Genomic DNA, 24,104 nt, shown 5'->3' on the forward strand with positions numbered 1-24,104 from the left:
CTCAGAATTGTATTCTAAGTGCAGCTGCTTTACAAGTCTCCTCATCATTAGGATGCCCTTGTGTGGTAGATAGCTGTCAGTGATGCCTTTGTCCTGGCATTAGTGACTTCCCTGCTGTTGCAGGCTGAAATTGGTTGCTGTTTGGATATCAGTGGTGGAACTCAGTGAATGTTAGGATGTTCAGCACCGTATTTCTTGAATGTAGCACCAGAGTGGAGATAGCCCTAACCAGTGGACCAAAGCAGTTTTCTGCATATGTATGTAGTTCATCCTGTGTCTGGTGATGTAATTTAAAAGCAGGTCCTGAAGGGTGGCTGCCTACTTGCAGCAGAAGATGCCAGAAATGCCTCGTGGTTATTAATCTACATTATTAGCACAGATGACCTGTCTCCAACATGATGGAGTGCTGTGCCAGGAGCTGCACAGGATTGCATGGCTTGGTGCCAGGCCAAGGGAGTCTCCTTTTGGCAGATTCAGTTCCTTGACAAGTGTGCACCAAGCTAAAAGCAGGAGCTTGTCACCATGTCCCTGCCAGCACCGTACTGTTTATCTATCAGGCACAGTCCGTACTGCAGCAGGTCCCATGAACCTAACATCACTCATACTTGTCATGAAACATTGTAGACATCTCTTGAACATTTTGTTGAACTAACAACTATTCCATGCATTTGCTAGCCTTACAGATTTTACATCACTGTGGGAAGCAGGTGATAAGGAAATAGCTGTTGTGAGTGATCTCCTTTTGATGCTTTCTGTTAAGTCCAGCTGTATAAAGTCCCAGCTTCCAGAGAATGATTGTGTTGTAACTTAGTTGTGGCAATGCAAAAGATGTAATTGAACTTCAGAGTCTTCTGAAATAGCTTTTAACCATGAACTTCAGAACTCTTGGTTGACTGGGAGCAGTCAGAAGTTTGATAGCTGTTCATCTGGAGATATTTAAATATAAAATGTCTGAGGTACTTAGTGTTCCTTTTAGAACAGATCAGCAGAGCAGATTTACTGTGCTGAAGTGCTCGGGCTCATATTTAATTATCTAGTGTGTGTGGTGAGTTGGCAGCAGCTATCAAGAAAAGAGCATTGCTCTGACATGAGCTGGGAAAGCAGTCTGAGGGCTGTGTGTGAGCCAGAGGTGTGCATCCTTCCCGAGAGAGGGCAGCAGACAGCAGCCCAAAGGCAGTTATCCACAGGAAGGAGGCATTTCTGGTGGTTTGGTGTGCAATAGGGTATTGGTGGTGTGCAATAAACTCCTTACCCGGGTGAGACAGTTGATCAGTAGTTTGTCACTGCTGACTGTGGGTTTTCCCCTTGTCAGGCTGTAGCTTCACCCCGTTTTTTGCTTTGGGGTGGCTAAGGCAGTGTGAATTACCCTTAGCTTTACTGCGGCTTTATTGTTGAACTGCCTTTTGTTATCAGACCATAAATGATGTGAACCAATAACAAACTATGTTTTTTTTCTGTCTTGCCCAGGTGGTGGAAGTGTATGGTCTGCTGGCTCTGGGGATGTCACTGTGGAACCAGCTGGTGGTCCCTGTTCTCTTCATGGTGTTCTGGTTGGTCTTATTTGCTCTCCAGATCTATTCCTATTTCAGTACACGGGACCAGCCAGCCTCGAGAGAGAGGCTGCTCTTCCTCTTCTTGACAAGGTAATTAACTAGTCTTTGCATAGCTGTTTTTGTGTTTTGAGTATGTTCTGAAACATCTCTAGAGACTGTGTAAGTAGATGGGCTTTATTGCATTGGATGCCCACAAATACCTCTCCTTACTGCAGAGACAATGTATGCTTCCCCTGTGAAGCTTCAGAGGCATCTATTATGTTTAGGACATACAGTGTTAGTAAAACTGGGAGAGAGTTCCCAAAGAAAGCAGAAAATTCCTTTGATGAGGAAATAAGAAGAGCACATCTCTTACCTTTTCTATAAAACTGAGGGTGATGTCTGTTCTTACTGGACTGGAAAGTTCTTGCATGTGTATTTGCTGTTTGAAAAAAATATCTGTGCATTTCGTTGTTCTTGATGTTCCTCTCAAAATCTTTTCTTTGATGATATAACTGCTGTGATTTTTTTATATGCTTTGAAGAGTTTAGCTCTTTGGGACAGTTTATAAACTTGTGCCTAATACATAAACATAACAGTCTGAGCTCTTCAGGCTTTTCTGCGAGCTCTTAAGCTCCTATGGGACCCTTGAATGGAACATCATGTGGAAATAAGTTTAAGAAGGATAGTAAAATTACTCTGGAGGAGGGAAAAAAAAGATTGATCATTATCAAAATGGCCAAGATTCTTATTTTCTGGTAAACAAAACTCAGAGTTCCTCAAACTCTGCAGAAATACTGTGTTTAAATATCTATTTCTCACTGCCTTGACTGGCAGGAACACTTGAAAGCTTTATCAGCCCTGCTCAGGTTAATAAATAGACAGAACTGGAAGGCTTACCAAAAGCTCTGCAAATAGTGTGTGTAAACACTTCAAAATGCACTGTTATGAGCTGCTGTCAAAGGAGATCTGCAGTTCAAGCAGTCACTAAAACAAAGTCAACGTCTCTTGGTTGTGCTTTGCTTACTTTTGAAGGATATTCTTCCTCGAAGCACTTTAGTCTTTTCAAACTGCTGGACTGGTTCAAGCCTCAGTTGGTTAATTAGTGTGACACATTTTTTACCACCATATTTTGTCTCATAAAAGATTTCTACCCTGGTGAACAAGCTAAGATCTTATTATTATTATTATTATTATTATTATTATTATTATTATTATTTTCCAATGAATGGAGGTGTTGATGTGCTGTTACCTGGGGTTGTGTATTTGGAGAGTTCCAGGTGTGTAGTCCCTGGCTGACAGCTCTTCATTGAGTGCTGGGACATGTGGTGTTCTGTACTGTGCTCTCTGTGCTGCATTTCTTAGGAGCCCAAGTGAACCTTGAGGCTTGGGCTTCTCCAAATAATGCAATGCAATCAGTAAAAGAGCAGCCCTGAGGTAAGGGAGCTGAAGGAAGTCCGCTATTCTTGGTATTACTGGATATACTCAGAAGTCTTTGGTACCTTACTGTTGTAGCAAAATAAAGGAAAAACCCAGCTGAGAGAGAATATTCTTCCTTGTCCTGCTGCTTCTGCACAAACCTTTGAAAGACGACTGTTGCCTGTGGACACTGCTGGAAAAGTCTGGTCATCCAACAGTGTTTATCACTTTGACATTTGCTTGCACTGTTGAGATCTGAGTGGAAAGTGAAGTGTCTCAAGTGAATCCATCTGCTTTAACTCTGCTCGTGCTAGCTGTTTGAAATTTCTGCAAACAGCCCAGGGGCACAGGGGCTCAGCTGCCTTCTGGCTGTGGAAACCCTCTGCAGGCAGGACGCAGTGCCACCGTGTGGCACAACGATGGAGAAGGACTGGAGGGAGCAGTGCAAGACAAGGCTCCAACCTGAAAGCTCTGCTAACTGCTATGGTGCCTTTTAATACTTCCATTAAGCTAGTCTGATTGTGCTTTCGGAACAGTTCACACCTTTAAGAGATTGAGGGGAGAGCTCATCACACTGCTTTTAATTGATGATACTTTTCATTTTGTCTTTTTCCCCTCTCTCCTCTCAGTATTGCAGAATGCTGTAGCACTCCATACTCGCTGCTGGGTTTGGTCTTCACTGTCTCCTTTGTTGCTCTGGGAGTTCTGACTCTTTGCAAGTTTTACCTGCAGGGCTACCGAGCATTCATGAATGATCCTGCTATGAATAGGTAAGTGTGTCACAGTGCCTAGGATCTAAAAAGAGAAAGACAAAAAGGTATATAAATGGAATTGAAATAGAGTTGTGGGGATTTTTTGTTTTGTAACTTGAGAGCACTTCGCTGCTACTTCCAAACTCCCCGTTCTTCAGTGTTCCTATCTGGTTAAAGCCTAAACAGTCACATCAATAACAGCAAAATAATAATAATAATGTAGCAATTGCAGGATTCTAGAAAAAACAACTTATTTTGGGGTATTTCTGGATACATTTTTGAACCAACGATGTCACAGAAGCGTCTGGTTGTTCTTTTCTTGATTGCATTGTTCTACAGGGGAATGACTGAAGGAGTCACACTTCTGATCCTGGCTGTGCAGACAGGTTTGATTGAGCTCCAAGTAGTGCATCGGGCGTTCCTGCTCAGTATTATTCTTTTCATTGTGGTGGCTTCCATACTGCAGTCCATGCTGGAAATTGCTGATCCTATTGTCCTGGCATTGGGAGCTTCAAGAGACAAGTAAGAGACTGGTTTCCTAAACTGAAAGTTACTCAGTATTGGTTTAGGGAATAATAAATTAATCATTGATGACCCAATTGGCATTTTTCGTAGCTGGCTCTACCACGTCTTTTCTGTTTTCAGATTTCTAGCCTAAATTCTCTGGTTTTTCTCTCTCCATACTGCTCCTTCACGTGCACACAGTAATGCTTTTCAGCTCTTTCCATGCTGGCAAATGGAGGTGAGTTGGGTCACCTGCTCCTGCTCAGGAGCGTGTCCATCCAGCCTGCGTAAGTTCATGCTGCTCAGCAGCTGTTGGCTGCCCACTCTTCAGCACTGCAGAGGTTGCTCCCCCTAGCAAGGCTGTGCTTTCAGTTAAACAAATCCAGGACTCCAAAGCCTGTGCTTTTTTCCCACCGCTCCATTCTGTGGATTTTGCTTACCTTTCTCTGCAGTTGAGTAGGATTCCCTCTCATGCAGTGATCTCAGACTGTTATTGAGGATGTATCTAGAGATGACCTTGTGTTAGATATTCTAAAACCCATATTTTTCTGACAGGGTGAACCCAAAATGATAGGATTTATTGGCAGGAAATAAGATGTGGAAGGCTCACATTAGTGTACCAGGTGTTTTGATTGTGTGGGATTGTTGTTAATTTGTGTTTTGAAGAGCTTTATTAGTATCTGGTTTTGTTATATTCTGTTTGTGTTTGCATCTTTGTTAGTTGCTTGTGTTTTTTCCTTTTTCATAGCCTGTAAGTAAGGAAGTAAAAGAGAATGTTTATTTATGTGCAGAGAGTTTGTATAGCTTAGAGGCTACTTGTAGCCACTGTCCTGCAGCAACGTTGACTTGAAAATGTACTAACAGAGAGAGAGTAGAGCCAGGATATGAGCATCTGCCCAGCTTAAACAAGCAGCCTGTGGTGACTGCAGTTTTGATCTCTCATCTGCCAAATGTCTCTGGCAGTTCTAAACTGACTCAGATCAAGATAAATTCTTCTTCAGCTCTTCCTCTTTCCCTTGCCCACAGACAGAGAATTACAAACCTAACGGTGACATCCTGATGTTTTCTCAGAACCTGGCTAATTAACAGTCTGCTACTGTCTCGCTCTCCCAGTGTTCCCAGTTTCTCAATACCTCATTACCTGAGTTAAATGAAGTTAAAATACAACCTGAGTAGCATGTAGGGGTAGCACAGTAATTATTGGAGATGCTCTGAAAGCCTTTGCAAATAGTTGAGTGTAAGAAATTGATGATGTATTTATGTTGGGAGAGAGATTGGAAGGAAGTGATAAAGGGGATTAAAACATATATCTGCCTCTTCTTCCTCAAATCCCAGTAACTGGGCAGTATACTTCTGAAAGCAGTAGGATTAAGTCTGGTGGTGAGAAGAAATACTTTTGCCTCGTGTTTGTTAGCAAAAAGACATAGAAGCACTGTAATGAGTAAATAATTTGGGAGAACTCTGTTTATATTGGAAGGCTTATAAACACATGTAAGGTTTATTTAGTGGACTTTCATTTGAGACATCTAGAATCTTAGGTACTTAATTTGTCTAACCTCTGACCAGTAGGACAATTACTGTAGATGATTTCCTGTCTGTAATTTTGTATTTGTGTTAAAACAGCAAAGATCAGATAAGAGGGAACTCTTTGGAGTGTGTGTGTTGTTAGCATGCATGCTGGGCAGGAGACTGTGCCCAAGTAACATGAAAACTCCCTTAAGAAGTTAAAGCCTTGAGCAAACATCTGATGTGCTTACATCCAGGGGTGAGCCTGTTCTTACTCTGGTGCTCACATCTGACTTAAGAAAAAAGAAAGAAATGAAAACCCGTTGTGTTGTTTGCAGGAGTCTGTGGAAGCACTTCCGAGCAGTCAGCCTCTGTTTGTTCCTACTTGTGTTCCCTGCGTACATGGCCTACATGATATGTCAGTTCTTCCACATGGATTTCTGGCTGCTGATCATTATCTCCAGCAGTATTTTAACCTCTCTTCAGGTAAGAATGTTAGTCCTGTAGTAACGGAATCGCTGCCCTAACTGTGATCCTGTCTCTCTAGGAGAGAAAATGCATAATCAGAATAGAATGGGGCTGACAAAAGGGCAGAAGTACAAGAGATGATATAAAATTTACCCTGTATCTGTGGCTAAGGAATTCCTAAGGGTTGGCTGAGAACATAGATGAGTGAAAGCCTATTTTGAATTGTAAAACCAGGAGGCTTCTGAGGGCAGAAGTATCACAATAAAGAACTCAACATTTCCCAGAGCGCTCATTTATATATTGCGCAGCGATGGTTATTCAAAAGTAATTTGCTGCCCAAGACACAGTACTGTAAATACTGGAAGTGTTTCACACTATGAGTATTATTGTTAGAAGATTTTCTTGTAATTAATTTATAAAATTGTCCCTCATAACGCTTAACATTTTTGTTTAATCAATTCAGCTGTGCTTTGGGCTGAGGGAAATACATAGAAGGGGAAGCACATGAGAGCAAGAGCAATTGCTTTATGAGAAAAAATGGCTTTTGTCTTGAAGTTCAGCAACAGTTTTGCTGCTTTGGGACCTGCCTGCCCTCAGTCTGATTTGGGAGCACTGTATGTGCAGAGCTCCATGAGTAATGCTCAATTACTGAAGCTCCGGTTCAGGATTGCATGCAAAGCTAATGGTCTTGCACTGTGTGTTACAGGTGCTTGGGACACTCTTCATTTATGTTTTGTTTATGGTAGAAGAGTTCAGAAAAGAACCAGTTGAAAATATGGACGATGTGATTTATTACGTCAACGGCACGTACCGACTGCTGGAGTTCCTTGTTGCTCTCTGTGTGGTGGCATATGGCGTCTCAGAAACTGTCTTTGGCGAATGGACTGTTATGGGCTCTGTGATCATCTTCATTCACTCCTACTACAACGTGTGGCTGCGGGCCCAACTGGGGTGGAAAAGCTTCCTTCTTCGTAGAGATGCTGTGAATAAGATCAAGTCACTGCCCACTGCCACAAAAGAACAGCTGGAGCAGCACAATGATATCTGTGCCATCTGCTACCAGGTAAGAATAGAAGTATCAAAATACTGACTTGAATTTAAATACCTCTGGACTGTCTGTTGTGTTTAGTCCACAGCTGATAGAATAGGTTACTTGAATTATGTTTAGTGACTCACATTCGTGCTTAATAAACTACTTGGATTTTCCAGTTCTCTGCTTTGTCTAAACTGATTTAGAGTTTTGGCGCTGAGGGTTTTTTAACGTATAAAAACTAATTTGGGTATGTTTAAACTTTCTATTTTTCTCTCTAGTTATGCAACAAACCGTGTCCTTGAGGTTCTTTGAAACTCTCACGTTTGGGTTCAGCTGCTCTCAGTAGCAATAGGGAGTGTGCCCTTTCTTCATTAGTGAGAGATTCTGTTACTGAAAGGCAGGGTGTACTCAAGTAGCTGATTTCTTATTCATCCTCAGAAGCAGCTCAGTCTCCGCAGACACTGCTCCTTCCACTTCATGTGCAATGTCAGTTTTATAACAGAAACTTAATTACCAAAAGGTTATGGGTCTATCTAATGTAAGACAGCCAAAGTAAAGACCTTAGAAATGAATGCTGGAAGTAATATCTTTATCACACCTCCAGCTCCAGAGTCTCTTTGTCTTGGATACAAATAGTAGCTGCATACGACAATGAAAGAACTACCCTGGGTTTAATAGGGTGCAATTGGATTGATTCCAAACTTGAATACAAATTATTTGAAGAGTGTAACTACTGCTGCCAGATTGAATGGCAATGTTTAAAACACCAGAGAGGTGACATGTGAATCTCTTCTTTGAGAGCATTATTTAATTTGTTTGTTGCATCTGTAAGTTTGCTGGTTTTCACTTGCAAGGTTTTCTTAAGCCAACTAATTCAGCAACTCCAATCCTACAAATCCTTTTATTTAAGTGTGATAATATTTTGTAAACAAAGTTTTTTGCCTCATTTCTAATCCATGTATTATAAACAGTCAGCCCTGGCACGTAGCTGATGTGCGTGTGTGTGAATTTGAATGTGGGAGCTTTGTGGGTATGAACAAGAAACATTCTTCTACTTGGCTGGGGACTGCTTCTGTCTCCTCTGTGCCTGCTGCTCCCATGAGATGAAGCAGGACATGTGCAGGGTGAGAGGAATGGGCCTGCCAATAATCTTTTTTTTGTCTTCCAGGACATGAAAACAGCTGTGATCACACCGTGTAGCCATTTTTTTCATGCGGGCTGTCTGAAGAAATGGCTGTACGTGCAAGAAACCTGCCCTCTGTGCCACTGCCAGCTTAAGAGCCCTTCACAGCTGCAAGGACTGGGGCCGGAGCAAGTTCAACAGCCAAATCCTGGTGCAGAGCAAAACGTCAGACCTGGAGATGAGGCTGAGCAAAAGGGAGCAAATGCAGAAGACAACCCCAGTCAGAGTGATGGACAGGACAGCCTGGAGGGCTCTGCTGAGACGGAGGGATTGCAGGGCATGGACGAGGGCGCGAGCCCATGTGAGGCTGGCCAGGAAGCAGCGTGCGCTGCAGAACTCATGGCAGCCCCAGAGGGGTGCCCTGCCCGAGACCTGAGGGTCAGCATCCAGCTCTGAGGTGACAAAGGATGGGATGGGAACAAACACGTTTCGGAGAGCCTAGTTTGACGCAGAAGAAAACCTATCCTTCCACATCAGTGAAAGAAGTTTAGCTGTTAATGCTGGTCAAAATGTAATATCCTATGCTGATTTTCGTGGGCTGCTTGGTAGTGGTAACTGAGATGTAGTAGAAATGACTCCAGAAGCTCCCTGAACTGTGGGCATAGGAAGGATGTCTGAAAATAAATTTAAGTTAACGAGTGTTTTCAAGACGTAGATAAGGGATGAGAAGCACAGGAGGTCTGTGGGAAGTTGCAGACAGACAGACAAAGTGCTGGCTTTTGTTTTCTTGGTGAGGAAGGCATCGAATGCTGCATGTCCCGGCGCCCCAGAGAGGTGTTAAATGCAGTGAGTTGCTGGTCTCTGGCTGAGGTGCAGCTTTGGTTACTGACAATTTCTTTTATGGCACGTAAGCAAAAATCAAAGATACAGCGGCAGTGATTGTACTTAGAAGATGGAAGCACTCTAAAAACGTCGTGTATATGCTTTGGGTGTTCTTGGGTGGGCAGCTGCATTTTAAGTCATGTAATCTATAGTGACTCTTGACTTTTATGATGGAGTCTTCAATATTTTGATGTATATGAAACTTTTGTTAATAATGGGCACAGTCTGGGCTGCGTGAAGTAAACTAAAACTCTAATGAACGCTTTGGCCTCCGCTACCACGTGCAGGAGGAAAGTGGGATGAGTTTTAGGGCACGGATAGAGGCCTTGCAGTACTGTGCTGTGTCATGTTTAATTCTTGCAGCTGAATTAAAGCAGTATTAAACTCTGGCGATATTTGCACTTTGGGAATGAGTACATTCTTGTGTATGATCAGACTCCGCAAATGCCACTTCTAAAGCTGTTAATAGGTTTGCACCTTTTTTTCTTTGACAAGGACATGTCCGTACTTAACTTTTTACATTCATCATGGCTTCAAGTAGAACTAGGAACTGGGGTGGGGAAATAGATGGGAGTAGGGGGGCAGGCAATTTTTTTATGTGAATTTTGATATGAAGAGAAATTAGTCACTTATTTATACGATAGGCTTGACTCAAGTGTTTTTCAAAGTCAGTATTCCTAATGTGAAATGTGATACTATTTTATTTTTAGTAGTAAATTTGGATGTAGACTGACAGACATAGCTGAATGTCTTAATAAATTACATTTGAAGATTTTTACACCTGGTTATGTGATTCTTATACTGGAATTCCAAGAAGGAGATTCTGGAATAGTAGCTCTCCGTAACCTGTGGACATCAGTGGGACTTCTGATGCTCTTTCTCCCCCTCCTTTTCATTTGTGTGTTGTGGTAGAGGTGGGTCTGGTCCTTTAAAGCATTTCCTTACAAATCTTAGCTGGTATGGAACAGTAGCAGAATGCTGAGGCACATTTGTTCCTGGAGGCCGTGTAGGCTGCTTACTGCTTCTGAGACCTGTGCAAAACCTGTTTTTTGCTCACCTGATGGGATGGGAGTGTCACCTGCATCATCTTGTGATTCTGTATCTCAGCTGTTTCCTTGCATCTGGTTTGGAATTTAAGTTTGCCTTGTGCCTCACCTATCATTGCAAAACTTCTGATAAAAGCTCATAGTGTTGGCAAGGAAAAATGATGAGAATGTTTTTCTTGAACTCTTCCTTTTCACTACTACAGTGATCTGAGTCCTGCTCCTCCTATTCCTCAGCCCAGCTGATCTCCAGGCAAAGAACGCTAACTTCTGCCTCAAATTATTCATTGCTAATTGGTAATGCAAAAGCTAGAGGAAAGAACTATGGATTTACATCAGCATTGGAAAGAGGTGAGTGTACCTGGAAATGCTTGTTAAGAATCAACAGGCCTGCAGTGGATTCAACAAAATACACTGTGCCAGGATTGTCAGAAGCACAGCTGTGGCACTGGAAGGTAGCCTGGATGACCAGGAAGGCACGTGTTGTCTCATAGGAGAAGTGATGCCACAGGGCTACCACTGGGGCAAACCAAACCCAACTGTTTGCTGGAGAACTGCTTGGTGATAATATCAGCTGAACCAGAAAGTGCAGAGGATGTTCATTTCTTTCCCCCAACTCAGAAATGCTGCTCTTGACCAAACTAAGTGCACAGCTCAGTCAGCTCTAGAAATAACTTAGAAATCAGCTTGCAAGGAATGGGAGTGGGTGTTGAAAAAAGTACTGATAAGCCAAGCGAGCTTACAGATCAGGAAGTGCAGGCATGAAGTGAGAACAGCCAAAACTCAAGTTGGTCCTTGCAGAAGAAATAATCTGCAATTTTGTAAGAGGAGAAAAGAGAGAAGGCTACGGGGGAACAGGGTGGGAAGGAATGAAATGAGCCCCGTCTTGATGCTCTGTACAGCACCTGGGCAAACGCTCCTGACCTCTGAGGTACTTTGGTGCAGAGCTGCTTCTTGGAAAGCATTTGCTTGATTTGATTTTCTTCACAGCTGTGTGTAAGTTGATGGGTGCGACTGCAGGCTTGCAATTGCCATCTTGTGGCCCTCCTGATGGTGGTGTGATGGACGAGCATTTGAGCTTCACAAGATGCTTCCAGCAAGGTGATGTCATGGGGACAGCTGGGGATTTCTTGGCTAGTTGGTGGAGCACTGCTCGCACGGTGCCATACTGTGTTCACATCCCTTGGAGTTTCCCAGAGCTGCTGATATGTGGAATTTTTGCTCTGGGCACGGGGAAATGTATTGAAATGTATTTGCAGAAGGTGAGAGGAGCAAACAAGTCAAGGAATTGTCACTGAAAGCTGTGGTGTGAATGGCAGAGCTCCCACATCCCTCAGCTGTTGGTGATCTTGCAGCAGAAGAGTCCATTTCCTTCCTCATCCCTGGAGAACCCCTTCATTTCATGCCAAGGCAGAAAGGTCTTGAAATGCAGGTTTTTCAGAGTGAGAAATCCTCTTCAATCTGAGTAACCTTTCCTGGTTCATTTTACATTCAATTTCTATTTCTAAGATACCTCGGCCTTTTTCCTAAAACAGTCCAAAGTTTGGACTCGAAGTATCTGAAGCTTTGAAAACAAACTTGTAGCAATTTTCCTGTTCTTTTTGAGTGTGATAATTATCTTCAATCTCGTTAAAGATATCACGGTTTGCTTACCACTACGCCCTCCTGAGGTGTTTTTTTTCCTGACAATGCCTGTTTTTCCTTTTGGCTGTGGCTATTTAACTTCTCAGCACCTTCCCAGAGCCCAAGGAGCCTTCTCTGCTGGGTGTGACACCGCTGGCCATGCTTGGGGGCATCCAGTGCCAACGTGGGTGGACTCTGGTGGGCGAAGTCCATGTGTTTTCATCAAGGGATTTGTCATGTAGCTGCTGAACAATTCAGCCAATGTATTCTGTGGCTCTGAGATGGTGATGCTGTCCTGAAAGCAAACACCAGCTGGTTTTTGGAGAAATAGGTGGAGTGTGGGATGCTGAGGCCTCTATAGCATGGAGTAAGTTTATCAATAATATACTAAGTATGTCATGTCTACACACACACACACACACAAACCTAAAGATGACTGTCTTTTATTAAATAGGCTGGAAAAGAAAACAGTTTGCACACATAAGCAACCAACCCAAAATAAAATAATGATATATCAAAGCCCTTAGCGTTGCAAGTAATTAGGCACGACTTTCCCAATGCCTGCTGCTTCCTGGAGGCTGTAATCCTCATCCTTAAGTAAATCTGTGTTAGCTGAGAGAGTTTCAGCCACCAGCAGCCCAAGAGCAGAAGGGCTGCAAAGTTTTGCATCAACAGATGAGGCAAGTCTGGGACTGGGAAATGGGTAAATGAGTTAAATCAGAGGAATTTAAAATGTAAAACAGGCTTAATTGGATAAAAATCATCAAGTGTGAATAGATATTTGCTATTTATAAATGAAATGATACACGCTCCCTTAATTGACCATAGTCTGAATTTTCATTGAATTGTTTGCTGCTTGCTTGGGGAAAAAATGCCAGCTGGAATGCAGGGGGATTAAGTTTTATTTATTTTCCTTGCTAAGAGCCACATTGTGCAATTTAGAAGGAAATGTCCTTGAAAGACAGATTCTTCCATGCAATGATTCAACCCTTGTTTGTTTTCTGGTGGAAATTACTTTCTCAAAGGCCTTCCATGTCAGAAAGGGTGTGCTGGTAAGTGAAGGAAAATGAGAAGTTGGAAACAAGATGCACCTTAGCAGGCTGCAGGATGAAATCTCTGTGTGTGCAAGTGAGTTTTGGATACAGTTGATCCTGTAGGTTGGAAATATCCTTCCTTTGCACAGGTGGTGAGAAGTGACCTGCAGGAGGAGCCCAAACCGATGTGCCGAGTTTTGCTGGGATTCCTAGCTGCTCTTTGGGCTCTGAAATGTAAGTAAGGAGGTGCAGCCATGTGTGTCGGCTCCCTGCTGAGCTCAGCACTGAGGTCCTGGTTTGGGTGAGTTCTGCTGTGGAATGTGCCAACGGGAGTGGACTAAAGCAGCTCAAAGCCTCCAGGGGAGCTCAACCTGCACGCCTTTCTCCCCTCAGGTAGGATGTAAGTTGGGTCTGATGAGTTCTGAACAATTATGGGCAGCCACTTTTCCCTGGGTGTGGATGAGGGATGTATGCTGAGCCACGAGTGCTGCCTGGTGGTGCTGGGCTGCTGGGTTCCTCCCACCAGGACGGCTCTTGGCAAACAATGCAGGTCCTACTTAGAGCTTAAAGGAGCCCAGAAGCAGGAGAGGGACCGGCTTTTTTAGATAGGTAGTGATAGTACAAGGGGGAGTGGTTTTAAATTGAAAGAGGAGAGATTTATGTGAGATGTCAGAGGGAAATTCTTTACTCAGCGGTTGCTGTGGCCACTGCTGCCCAGAGCTGTGGGTGCCCCATCCCTGCAGGTGCCCAAGGCCAGGTGATGGGGCCCTGCACAGCCTGAGCTGGTGGGGGCAGCCAGCACAGGGCAGGAGTTGGGGCCGGGTGGGCTTTAAGGTCCCTTCCAACCCAACCATGCTGTGATTTCATTAGCTGGGTCTGTCTGCACCGATGCCAGTGCAAGCTTCCCCAGAGCCTAACAGTCTGCAAACCGCTTTCTAGAGGGCTTTGTTTCCCTTTTTTCATCACCGGGATGGACAGGAGGATGGAGATGGGTGTGGGTGTGTGTGTGTGTGTGTGGTTAAGGAAGAGCGGGAGGAGCAGCGCGGTGCCACAGCGGCGGCCACGGCGGGGCAGTGCGGCTCCGTGCACAGCAGTGCGGAAACGGCGGGGGGTGGAACGGGAGAAAGGGGGGGAAATTAAACTCACAAATGAAAACAACAACAAAAAAAGGGGGAGGGAAAGAAGAGAAAGTAAGCAAAAATAAAAAGAAAGGCAGCCTACAAATATAATGCACCATCTATGTTCCAAGTGAAGCTCAGCTCCAGTGCAGTCCTTGAGGTCCTGATGCTGTGTTAACCCTGCTCTCCAGCTCCTTGCACACAGTATCTGCATACAGTACCTTTTGCCTTCTTGCATAAATACTCTAATTGCTAATTTGCTGGTGTCTTTTAGCTCAGCTTTGGCATTTATCACTTGAATTTAAAGTTGTTAAAACTGACAATTTTCTTGGCTACCTGTGTTAAAAATTTGAAGGGAAAAGCTCATTATTAAGTTACTATGGGTAATTATTTTGTAACTGGTGTGGAAATGGTCATTTGTGCAGCCTTAACAAATCACTGAATCATAGAACAATTTGAGTCGGAAGGGACCTTAAAGACCATCTGGTCCAACCCTCTGCACTGAACAGGGACACCCACGGCTCCATCAGTGCTCAGGGCCCCTTCAGGCTGACCTTTGGTGTCTGCAGGGATGGGACACCGTCATCTCTCTGGGCAACCTGTGCCACTGCCTCCCTACACGTGTTGTAAAGAACTTCTGCCTTATGTCCATTCTACCTCTCCCCTCTTTTAGCTTGGAACCATTTCCCGTTGCCCCTCTGTCTCTCACCCAGCAGCGCAGTGCAGAGGTGCTCTGTTTGTGGTAATGCACTCATCAGAGGGGTCATTCCCCAAAGGGATGCTTTGATTTTCAACGTGACACCCAGGTAAGTGGTAGTGGCACGGCACCCCCCGGCCTTCCCCAGTTTCTCAGCATCCCCGCGGTTGGATTTACACCGCGGTGAAGTCAGCCGCTCCCAGCAGATGGCTCTCACGCTGCTTCCATTTCCCTCAGCAGGGCTGAGCAGCTCCGCTAGCTGAGTTTACGTGGGATGTGAGTTTTCCCATCGCTTTATTTTGGGGACGTGCGGCGTGGACCCCTGGGGCAATGCTGGCACCTCCAGCTGCCACTGCCCTCTGTGTTCTGCCCCTGCTGACTGGGTCAGCCCCAAAGATGAGGTGATGGAGGGCTGTAGACGGGCACGGCTCGGGGCCAGGCAGTGCTGTGGGGTGGCCCTGCAGACCCATAGCTGCACTGATGGCCATCCCCACCCCAGCTCCAACAGTGCTGCACATCCAGTGCTTTGTGCTTTCTCAGGGGTGAGGACTGAAGGTGCTGAATTAGGCACTAACTTATTTTTCTGTTGGGCCGCTGTTTGACTCAAGAAAATAAGAAAGGACTGTTACCAACTTCTGACCCGTTACTTTGAAATTTGAGTTTCAGCTTGCTTAGCGTCATAATATTGAGAAATTCGAACAGCTTTCCAGCTTGCAAAATCATGAATGCCTCCATTTGGCACTGAAAGCAACCAGCCCTGCATCCTGGATTTCCTTACGTTTGCTTTTTCCCCAGCACACCGGGGTCGTTTTCCCTTTGAGAACAATGCAGGGCTTGGCTCCCCACGCTGTGCCGTGGCTGCAGCGCTCAGTGCGGTGCAGGGCAGGTTGGTTCATCCCCAGGAAGGCTCTGCCAGACACCGGGGCTGTGCAGCTCTCCCAGCTGCCCTCCCCTGCAGAGGGGCCCTCGCTCTGCACTGCCACATCTTTGATGGCTGGAGTTGTTGAAGGGCTTTTCTACTGATAAATGGATGAAAACCCATATTTTCATCTCATGTCATCAAACGTTCATCAGATACTCCTGGTCAATACTGACAGAGCCAGATTTGAACTGGTGACCCAGCAATAAAAGGCCCCATTAGCAATTTCCCTGAATCGTCAAGCTAGCGCGTAGCACAAACGAAACGCCGTGGGGATTTGTGCCACAGGTAAAAGCAGGTTCTGTCTGACTACTGTTTACTAATGACTGTGTTACCAAAGCGTTTTGAAGGGGTTTGTGCTTTCATATAATCCAGAAATAGGAAGAGCAGCACTGCCTGCACCCATCTCCCCACAAAGGGCAGAGCTGTATGAACCCAACCTGCTCACAGCACGGGTGGGGAAGAGCCCCTCTGAGCCCTGGGACCCAACAACATCCTCGTGTAGCACTGTGGGACCATCCTGTGCCAGGCCTGTGCTGTGACGGTGCTCCCTGCAGGCAGGCAGGCTGCTTTGCCTCCCATTACTGCTCTGTTCTTTCACCAGCAATTTTTATATCCCGGTTCTTTCTCTCTTTACAGAATCATTTGAAGAAATAATGTGTGGGGGAAAAAAAAAATATTACCTCCGGCAGTTGTGTTATAATGGCTCTTGTGCTGACAGCCCTTTGGGAACGGTGGCAGCAGCAGGGTAAGTATATATGACATCTTTGTAGTGATAAAGAAACAAATAAATGTTCCCATTAACACTCCATCAGGTCAACAGCTATTCCAGGCCGATGTGATGCGAGAGGGACCGGCCTGATTCATATCACCTCAGACACGCTTCCCTCGCAGCATCTCCTCCACAGAGCAGAGGTCCTGTTGGAGCCAGGTGGAGCCATTAAAGGAGCTGTGAACTTTTTACAAGTCGCCTGAAGTGCCCTGGCCTGAATCCAACCCTGGTGTTGTTGCTGCGTCTGTTTCGCAGTTCCTCCATCACACCCCGACAATGGCTCTGTGTCAGCACTGCAGGAAGTTGTTCCTCCAGGTTTGCAGCACGTTTTGGGAGGTGGCTGCTGCTTCCTGAGCCCCGCAGTGAGATGAGTGGGGTGTGAGCCTCGCTGCGATCGTCTGTTTGGGAAGCATGAGCAGCATTTGTGTGTAATCTGCAATGGGGGTGGGTGTGGGTGTGTGTGCATGTAACAAATATGCAGATGCTGCTTGGACTGGCTGCCCTTCTAGGGAAGGCACAGGGAGCTGTGCTTGGATGGGGACCGTGATGCCCCAATCCCTGTGCAGGCGCACAAGTAGTGAAGGGTGCTTTCCCAGAATTTCCTATTCAGGAGGGTGTTTCAGTGTTTCAGTCCACTTTCCCTCTGATGAGATACCCCATGTTAGTTAGAAGGACTGTGGCCTACACAGTGTTCCCAGTAGAAATGATGCTCTCTCCCCATGCTGGGGTCACTCTGATTGTCGCTGTCCCAGAACTGTAACTGCTTTTGTTCACATGCTGAATGTTTTGGAGAAGAGATCCTGAGAAGGAACATAAGAGGTGCTGTGGGATGCATTCACTGCACAGAGATAAAGCCAGAGGGATCCCTCATTCTGAACAAGGCAGAGCCTGAACTTGAACTGCAGGCTGTCCAAAGCTCAGGAGGGTATGTAAAAAAGTGAGTTCTTCTATGTGTATTAAAATCCTTTCTAACCAAAGTGCTGCTATGCTGTGTTTTGGCAAAGTCCCGTTGGCCGTGGGTCTGCACCCAGCTCCATCCACATCTGAGCCCCAGTGATGAGCTTCGTTCCGCTTCTGCTGAAATCATGGGGGCCTTCCGGAGTTCTTTCCAGAGAAGAAGAAATGGTCAGCAAGAGCAGCCAAACCCTGAGCGGTCAAGTCCCAGAAATAATTAATGCGGCCAACCTGACAAGCGTCTCCTATAGCTGCGTTCCCTCACCCGCAGTGCTGCGCTCACCCCGCGGGACCGGGGCTGGCGGTACCCGGCGTGGCCGCCAGGTGGCGCTGTAACCACGCGGCGCTGCGGCCCCGACCCGCCCCGCGCCCGCCCCGCCCCGCGCAGCGCCGAGGGCCGCGGGTGGCCGTGGGAGTCCGGCTCTCCTCGCCGTGCTTTCCCGGTGAGCTGCCGAGGGAACGGAGGGCTGAGCTCTGGCGATGCGCCCTGTGTGCCTCCGCAAGGGTTTACCGGCACGGCGGGGATACGTCTGTCCTAGCTAAGGGCCGTCCCCAGGGCAGGGGTGCAGCAGGAGGAAGTTTCTGCATGCAGTGCTCCTATCCAGGTCTCCTGCTGGTGCTTCTTCACAGCAGCTGTGGAAAAGCAGGCTCTTGTCACCCTTCTGTCTGGTCCCACCTTCCCCCTGCACCTTTCAAGAAGCCTTGCGCTGCTCCGCGGTCCCATGGATGAGCCCTTTTCTTTCATTCTCTGCAGGAACGAGTCGGGTAGGAGGAATGAAATGCCTCCGGTGGCTGAGCCCTCTCACCTGCCAGAGGACGTCGGGTTCGTCTGTGGCTGGGAAGTCTTTGGATCAACACAGGAGTGTGGATGTAAGAAAATACCGTGTGCAAAGCATCTTTACTGGGGAGGATGTGATGTGTGAAATGCTCCCAAGCCCTTTTCTCCACACCAGCATAAAACACAGGTAAACGCTCAGCCCCCAGTGTTCTGTGCCCCTTGGTCCCAGCTCAAAGCCAGAAGTTGTTTTCCCTTTCTCCCATCAGCACAGCCCCGCTGCCCATCTCCCTTCTCTGGGAAGAGCAATTCGGGTCCTTTGGGTGCCTTGTCCTCTGGTGAGGGGTGTGGAGGAGGGAATAGAGGGCTTTTCTCTCAGCAATTCCCATTTCCAACCCCTTGTTCCCTGTGTTGGGACCTATAGAGGGGAAGTAGGGCTGTTCTGTTGAGACAGGATAGAAAACACCCAGGCCAGGGGTGAGCAGGGCGTTGGGCCTACGTGGAAGTGCTGCTAGGGAGGAGAGGCTTTCCCGTGGCAGGAGGCATTGGGATCTGCAGCCTCTCAGGGTGTTTGTGCATCCTCTGTGGTCCCTTGTTGAGATGCTCTCTCCCCATGCTGGGATCACTCTGATTGCCGTTCCCACAACTGTGGGTACTGCAGCCGTGTCTCCCCTGGCCCTGTTTTTAAGCTGTCCTTGCTGGTGAAGCAAAGGTGTGTCCCATAAGTTTATGCTGTGAGGATAAAATCCCCGCGTGGCTGTTGCTCATTTGGGGAGCAAGGCCCGTCCCCAGCGGCAGCAGATGGCAGCTGTAGGTTGTGTGTTCTGCTGCGTGTCGTACACTGAGAGCACCCACGGCCGTGTCCCAGCACAGGGCAGCTCTGTAGATCCAGCAGCAGGGCAGGTGTGCTCGGGCCATGGACCAGACCTGGCCTGCAGAAAGTCAGAGCCAACTGCATGGGAATTTTTTGCCTAAAAGCCCCAGCATGGAGCGTTTGGCTCCTGCAGCGTGAATGGGGCACTGCAGTCTCAGTGCCAGCTACCAGCCCTCCCCGCTTCATTTTTATGCCCATTCCTGAATTTCTCACTCTCCCCCCATTCCAGCTCTGCTTTCCTTTCACGTTCCCCTGTGGAGGTCGAGCTGGGCTTTAACCCTTTGCTGCTTGCAGCGCTGTCGGTGGCTCTGAGGCTGCCCTACGCCCAGTGCAGCATTGCCCCCACCCTGCTGGCTCTTGGCTGGAGCTGCTGCCACATCACCAGTGCAGTGTGTGTGTCCAAGGAAGAAAGTGGGGGGAAGTTGTCCCTGTTGCTGTCACAGTGCTGTCCCTGCCCAGCAGAGGTGCCCTCAGCCCATGCTGTGCTGCTCCTCCTTCAGCATCCAGGAAAAGGCATGGAGATGCTCCCCCATTCCCCATAACAGATTTGTGCCAACTGCTCAGAATATCGATTCAAACGCATTATTCCTCCCTTGGCAGCTCCCTGCCCTGGGAAAGGAGCAATCAGTGCAGGTGCAAATAGCTTTTAATTGCAAAATGTATCTCACCACGGAGGCATTTAGGCTGGATACGATACAACCACTGCAGCAGCAGCCTGGAGAAGACCAATAAGCCGAAACGCTGCAGGGGCCAAACTGCTCCTATGCAATACCTATGGCGTAAATATTCATGCGTGGCTCTATGGCTGTGTTCTTCCACGTGTCCCTGAGATGTGACACAGTAGGATTATATGAAAATTCAAATATCAGCTGCAGGGAAGGCGGAAACTTGCTTTCTGCAGCAGCTCATGTGTGAGAACACAGCGCAGTGGAAATGGGGATGAGTTGTGTGTGGACTTCCCTACAGCACAGGCTCAGGTGTGGCTGTTGGTGCCAGCAGCGTGCTGGCAGGGGCTGTGTGCCTGCTGCTGGGCTGGGTAACTGAGGTTTAACAGTCACTGCCCATGTAGTGATGTATATAGGTGGTGGGAAGAGGGTCCTATAGAGTTCTCAGAATGCCTGGGGATGCTTATGGAGCTGTGCAAGGGTAGTTGTAGCTAGACTCTCTGTTCTCTGGGTCAACTCTGAGGCCCTTGGCCGTGCTCTGGATGGGAGTGGGTGTAGCCCAGCTGCAAGGGCTCGGAGCGGGCGTGGGGGCAGCAGGCAAAGCCACAACTAATTCAGAGTCAACCCGGCCCATTGCCGGTCCGGCACTGCCCTGCAGGCGGTGGGGAGCCCCGCCGGGCTGCCCCTCGTGTGGGTTATACCACGTGCCAACACCGCAGAGGCTGCGGTTAGGGCGGCATCACCTGCAGGCACCGCCCGGTGCCGTAACAGCCCCCGGGAGGCGGCCCCGCCCGCGGTCCGCCAGCGGAGGGGCTGCGGGGGGAGGTCGGGGCGGGCACGGAGCGGCCGTCCCAGCGCTTTCCCAAAGAGGGCAGGGACCGCGAATGTTATTTGTTGGTATTATTTCCCCCGGGGGATTGAAGCCAACATCGGAGTTTCTCCGCTGTCCCGTCCCGGTCGGAAGCGGTGCGCTTCTCTCGCGCAGCACCGCAGCGCTGTCCGGAACGGGGCGGAACGCGGGGGGATGCGGTGGAGGTTTGGGGTTTGCGGCGGTCCCGGGCTGAGCCGCTCCGCCCGTCCGGGGTCCGGTGGGGAAGGAAGTGGCTGCGGGGTAGCGGGCACAGCCGGCCGCCGGGGGAACTCTCGGCTTCGGGCCCTCGACGGGCGGCCGCGGTGATCCCGGCGGGACACGGCGGGCGGCCGCCGCCTTGATGAACAAAGGCGCGATCGCGTTGGGATCAATGAAGCCCGGGGGGCTCGGGGCAACTTTCCCCCGGGCCGGCCGGAGCTCCTGGGCGGGGGATGCTAATGAGGGGGCGTGGCTTCGCCCCCGCGGCCGCGTAGCGCGAGCCGCCATTGGCGGAGGGGCGGCGGAGGGAGGGAGGGGGAAGAGGTGACGCGATGCAAATGAGGGGGGGCGGGCCTTCCGAGGCCCCGCCCCCCGCCCGCCGGGGCTGCGGGGCTCGTGTTCGGCGGCGGGGACAGTCAAAGTGGCTCCCATAGGGAGAGACGGCGAGTCCGCCCGGCGCTGCGGGAGAGGGAGGGGGCGCGGGCACCGGGAGCCCCGGGGTCTCCCTCGGTCCGTCCGTCCGTCCTTCCCGCTCCCTTCCCGGCGTGCGCCCGGCTCCGGCAACTCGCTTCCTGCTCGGCTGAAAGAGGGAGGAGAGAGAGCGCTTCGGCTGGGAGAGAAGAAAAGAAAGAGGGAGAAAAGAAAGAAAAGAGAGAGGGGAAAAAAGAGGGGGGGGAAACTTGCCTCTCTTGTCACTGGAAAATGACACTTGATGTAGCGGAGCCCGCCGCAGCTCCCGTTCGTCCTATTGTTTCTTAAACTGCCATCCGAGATTTTTTTTTTCTTTTTTTTTTTTTTTTTTTTCCTCTTGCCTGCTGCCATCCGAGGGGTGTCTTCATACAAAAGGGACTCCGAGTTCTCCTCCGGCTCTGCGAGCGTTGCCGGCAGCCCCCGGCGCCCGCAGCCCCTCCGCGCACCCAAACAAACTGCACGCGCAGCGCCCAGCCGCGCTCCGATCGCCTCTGGATTTTTATTTTTTTAATTATTATTATTTTATTTTTATTTTTTTAATGTCCGTGCCTGTGTTTGCTTTCTCTGCCTTGCTTTGATTCCAGCGAGAGAGAGAAAAAAGTAAACACGCACACACACAAAAAAGAACATTTAACAGCGATTTCATCACTTTTTTTTTTTTTTTTTTTTTTTTTTTTTTTTTTTTTTTTTTTGCGTAAAGAAGGAAGATTTTGCGCTGTTGTTTCTGATTCATGTTTGGGATCCAGGAAAGCATCCAGCGGAGCGGGAGCAGCATGAAGGAGGAGCCCCTCGGCGCGGGGATGAACGCGGTGCGGACGTGGATGCAGGGAGCGGGCGTCCTGGACGCCAGCACGGCCGCGCAGAGGTAGGCAGCTCCGCACCGCCCCAAAGCCGCCCCGGAGCTCTGCTGCCAGCAGTGAGTTTCGCGTAGCTGTCGCCAGTTAAATATTGATTCCCCCCCCGTCCCGTAGGAAGGAGTTTTGATTAAAAAAATCATCATAGGAACAATAAAGGAAGCGGCGAGCTCTGCTAGGTGGGAATAGATTGGGTTTAGTCTCGTGTTCGCGCGGAGGAAGGAGTTTTCAAAACTATGTTGGTGCTGCTTTAGCCTTAAGATCTCCCATCGACGATTCCCTCCTCCGATAAGCTGCTAGTTGTGCACGGATTCTCCAAAATATATTTCTTTACTTCTCTTCCTTATCCCCGCCAGGATCAGCAGCTCCTCTCCACCCGCCCCGATAAGCGGGGACTGTGCAGAGCTTTCCGGAGGAGAAATTTAATTCGAAGCCTCCCTGTAAAACCACTGCCGCTTATCTTAGATTTCCCCAAAAGAAATCCCTGCACCTGGGAGGTGGAGATGATGGGGCTGCACCCGGCTCCGCTTTCTCTCTCATTTCTCCTTCTTCTCATCCTCTTTCCCCGGGGAAAGAAAAATCAGCTGCCGGCTCCGTATCCCGAGCCCTGCAGCCGGCAGCAGCTCACGAGTTCCGTGTTGACATCTCCCGCTGTCTCCCACCTCTCCCCGCACCTCTCATCCCCCCTAGCTCCCCCCCCAACCCCCCGCCCCTCCATTCGGAGCTCTCTAAGGAAGGGAAAGTTCTGCAGGGACAACCCTGAAATATTTCCCGTTGTCTCCCGGGCTGCCCTCGCGGTGTTTACCCGGCTCTCCTCCGAGGGGAGGAAGGGGCTCGCAGGACTGAAACTGAAAGATAAGGCGCACGCGGGGCGCTCCGGTGACAGCTTCGAGCCGACTTTGAGAAGTGGCAGAGCATGGCGCTCCGCGGGGCAGCGCGCCGGCTGGGCTGAGCCGCTGCCCGCCATGCAGGGCTGCCTGCGGGAGGGCGCTGCCCTTGGAGAGGGCCGGTGGGTGCTGCTTCGGGGTCGGGGGGAGGTTGCGGGGTGCTGCACGGCACGGTCGGGTCGGGTCCCGGCTCTCCGCGGGGAGAGGCAGCGCCTTTTCCCCCGCCAAATAGGAAGAGCCGCGGGGCGGTTCGGGGAGAGGATGCTCGATGCCCGGGGAGCCCAAAGGGGTCCCGTGTGGCCCCGGTGTGGGACAGGGACAGAGCCTTGGGAGGCCGCGCCGTCCGGGCTGCCGCTAACCCGCGTCTTTGTGGTCCCAGCGGAGTGGGTCTGGCCCGGGCTCACTTCGAGAAGCAGCCTCCTTCCAACCTGAGGAAGTCCAACTTTTTCCACTTCGTCCTGGCTCTGTATGACCGGCAGGGGCAGCCCGTGGAGATCGAGCGCACCGCCTTCGTGGGCTTCGTGGAGAAGGAGAAGGTGAGTATCAGCGCGGTGCCCCGAACCCCGCTCTGGGGCCCTCCCCGCTCCGTTCCCCCCGAAGCCGTGGCATAGGCTCTTCCCGGGAGCCCCCTCCGTTTGCGGGCATTTTGCCAGGGATGGGGGGGCCCCTCTGGTCTCCCCCCTTTGCCTGGGGACTGCGAGCCGCCTCGTCCGGCCGAGTGATGGAGAAGCTTCATACCTTACACGTATTTTTTTTTTTTTTTTTTTTTCCTTCCCTCCTCCCCGTGTCTTTGGATCCAGGAAGCTAACAGCGAAAAGACCAACAACGGGATCCACTACCGCCTGCAGCTGCTCTACAGCAATGGTAAGGGCTGGGAGCCCCCGATGTCAGCCCCACCGTCCCCCACTGCCACCACCACCGGCTGCCCTCCGGCCGCTCCTCGGCTGGAAACCCCCCCCGGGGCCCGAGGAGCCGCTGCTCCCATCCCCTCCGCTCCGCGCATCCCCGCGCTCGGTGCTCCGGGCACAGCCTGATTGGGGCGGGCAGCTCCGGCCGAGAAAGCTCCGTCGGGTCCGAGCCCTCGGGCGAACCCCGCTCCTTGGCCGCTGGCCCCGCCGCTCCTCACTGCT

The 24,104-nt window shown here is 49.3% G+C and overlaps 2 protein-coding genes across 11 annotated transcripts in view; both read left to right on the forward strand.

The window, feature by feature from the left end:
• Nucleotides 1-8,793, forward strand: part of RNF145 (ring finger protein 145) — a gene marked incomplete at its 3' end in the record, with an annotated part of 30,233 nt that extends 21,440 nt beyond the window's left edge. The window contains exons 5-10 of the mRNA XM_079542174.1: nt 1,468-1,643; nt 3,581-3,721; nt 4,043-4,225; nt 6,052-6,199; nt 6,888-7,244; nt 8,383-8,793. Coding sequence (XP_079398300.1) covers nt 1,468-1,643; nt 3,581-3,721; nt 4,043-4,225; nt 6,052-6,199; nt 6,888-7,244; nt 8,383-8,793 — 1,416 coding nt within the window. The remainder of the gene's footprint in view (nt 1-1,467; nt 1,644-3,580; nt 3,722-4,042; nt 4,226-6,051; nt 6,200-6,887; nt 7,245-8,382) is intronic.
• Nucleotides 8,794-21,964: 13,171 nt separating this feature from the next.
• EBF1 (EBF transcription factor 1) overlaps nt 21,965-24,104 on the forward strand; it is a gene marked incomplete at both ends in the record, with an annotated part of 260,911 nt that continues 258,771 nt past the window's right edge. For all 10 annotated transcript variants that reach the window (XM_079542503.1, XM_079542504.1, XM_079542500.1 and 7 more), the window contains 3 exons: nt 21,965-22,098; nt 23,354-23,510; nt 23,775-23,838. In XM_079542503.1, coding sequence (XP_079398629.1) covers nt 21,965-22,098; nt 23,354-23,510; nt 23,775-23,838 — 355 coding nt within the window. The remainder of the gene's footprint in view (nt 22,099-23,353; nt 23,511-23,774; nt 23,839-24,104) is intronic.

This window comes from Tetrao urogallus, assembly GCF_951394365.1.
Source record: "Tetrao urogallus genome assembly, chromosome: 14".
NCBI classification, from domain to species: Eukaryota; Metazoa; Chordata; class Aves; order Galliformes; family Phasianidae; genus Tetrao; species Tetrao urogallus.